Source organism: Sinocyclocheilus rhinocerous, unplaced genomic scaffold (genome assembly GCF_001515625.1).
Source record: "Sinocyclocheilus rhinocerous isolate Xijiao unplaced genomic scaffold, SAMN03320098_v1.1 scaffold46796, whole genome shotgun sequence".
Taxonomy (NCBI): Eukaryota; Metazoa; Chordata; class Actinopteri; order Cypriniformes; family Cyprinidae; genus Sinocyclocheilus; species Sinocyclocheilus rhinocerous.
Window position 1 is genome coordinate 1 of NW_015646978.1, and position 1,344 is coordinate 1,344.

The 1,344-nt window shown below is 38.0% G+C and overlaps 1 protein-coding gene across 1 annotated transcript; it reads left to right on the top strand.

The window, feature by feature from the left end:
* Positions 1 to 199: 199 nt before the first annotated feature.
* On the top strand, positions 200 to 897 carry LOC107708190 (lipid A export ATP-binding/permease protein MsbA-like; the record flags this gene model as incomplete). The annotated part of the gene is made up of 2 exons (XM_016512363.1): positions 200 to 336; positions 453 to 897. Coding segments are annotated over 2 exons (380 nt in total), but the record flags the coding sequence as incomplete, so codon positions are not given.
* Between the last annotated feature and the right edge of the window lie 447 nt (positions 898 to 1,344).

Consider the following 1,344-nt stretch of genomic DNA (forward strand, 5'->3'; position numbering starts at 1 on the left):
ACTTAGACATGTTAGTCTAAGATGAACTTTACATTTAAAGTCATTGTAGAATTCCTGATATTATCAGCAATTCTGGATTTTTGTAGCCACTCCATTAATTATTTGATAAGGAAGGTTTTAGCAGCTTGGTCTATTTGCTAGACCAGCCTTTTATTCCACTCCATTTTTTATTGTCATCAAATCCTGCTTTCTTTGTCAGATGTGGGAGAGCGTGGTAATCTGCTCTCGGGAGGTCAGAAGCAGCGCATCGCTATCGCCAGAGCTCTGATCAGACAACCTCAGGTGCTCATACTGGATGAAGTGACCAGCTCTTTGGACACTGAAAGTGAACAAATGGTAAAATATGGCTATTCAATATGAACACAAAGGCATATGTACATATGCATTCACAAATCCTTGCTTCCTTTAATGCTACTATCAAAAGAGTCCTTACATGTTTTGTTATTCCACAGGTTCAACAGGCCCTGGCCTGCTGCCCCACTCAGACCTTGCTTGTGATTGCTCATAGGCTGAAGACCATTGAGAGGGCGGATCAGATTGTGGTGATTGACAGCGGGGAGGTGGTGGAGCAGGGTACACATCAGGAACTGATGGACAAGAAAGGAAGTTACTATAAACTGAGAGAGAGGCTCTTTACTGATGATAACACAGCCAACCAAGACAACAAGAAATCTGACACTGTAAAAGCTCAATAGCCTGTGTTAAAATAATGTGCTTGTTCATAATACAAACATACCATTACAAACCTTTGTAAATAGGAACATACAGTATAACTGAGGACGTTATCCTTTAACCATTATCACATTTCTAGAAGACCTGTGGTATTGAACTGTGAACTTGTACATAGAATAATTTCAGAGACGATCATCAGTCAAAATGTTTTATCAACAAACAATTTTGATAAATGTAACATTTTGTATTTGTTCATGTTGTGAATAAATGTGAATAAATATTGGGTTCTTTGTTTTTGTATGTTTGTTTTATACAGTCTCATTTAAAATTTTAGTGTCATCATTACTTTTGTCAGGTTTATGTTCCTGTTGGGTTCCTGTTTTTCCTTATTTGGTCATGTTCCTGTGTTCCCTGATTAGTTCCCATAGTTATCATTAGTGTCTCATTTGTGTCAGGTGTGTTTACCCAATAGTCTCGTCTGTGTTTCCTATTTAAGACTGAGTTGCTTTCATTGTTCAGTCACTGTTATGTTACGCTTGGTTTCATACCTGTACTCCTGCGTTTGGATTAAAGTTTGAATCGTATTGGATCTCCTGTGATTCTGTCTGTTCCTGTGTCCCTAGAAGCGTGACAACATTGTCATGGATGTTTGTTTTATTTCATAACTGTACT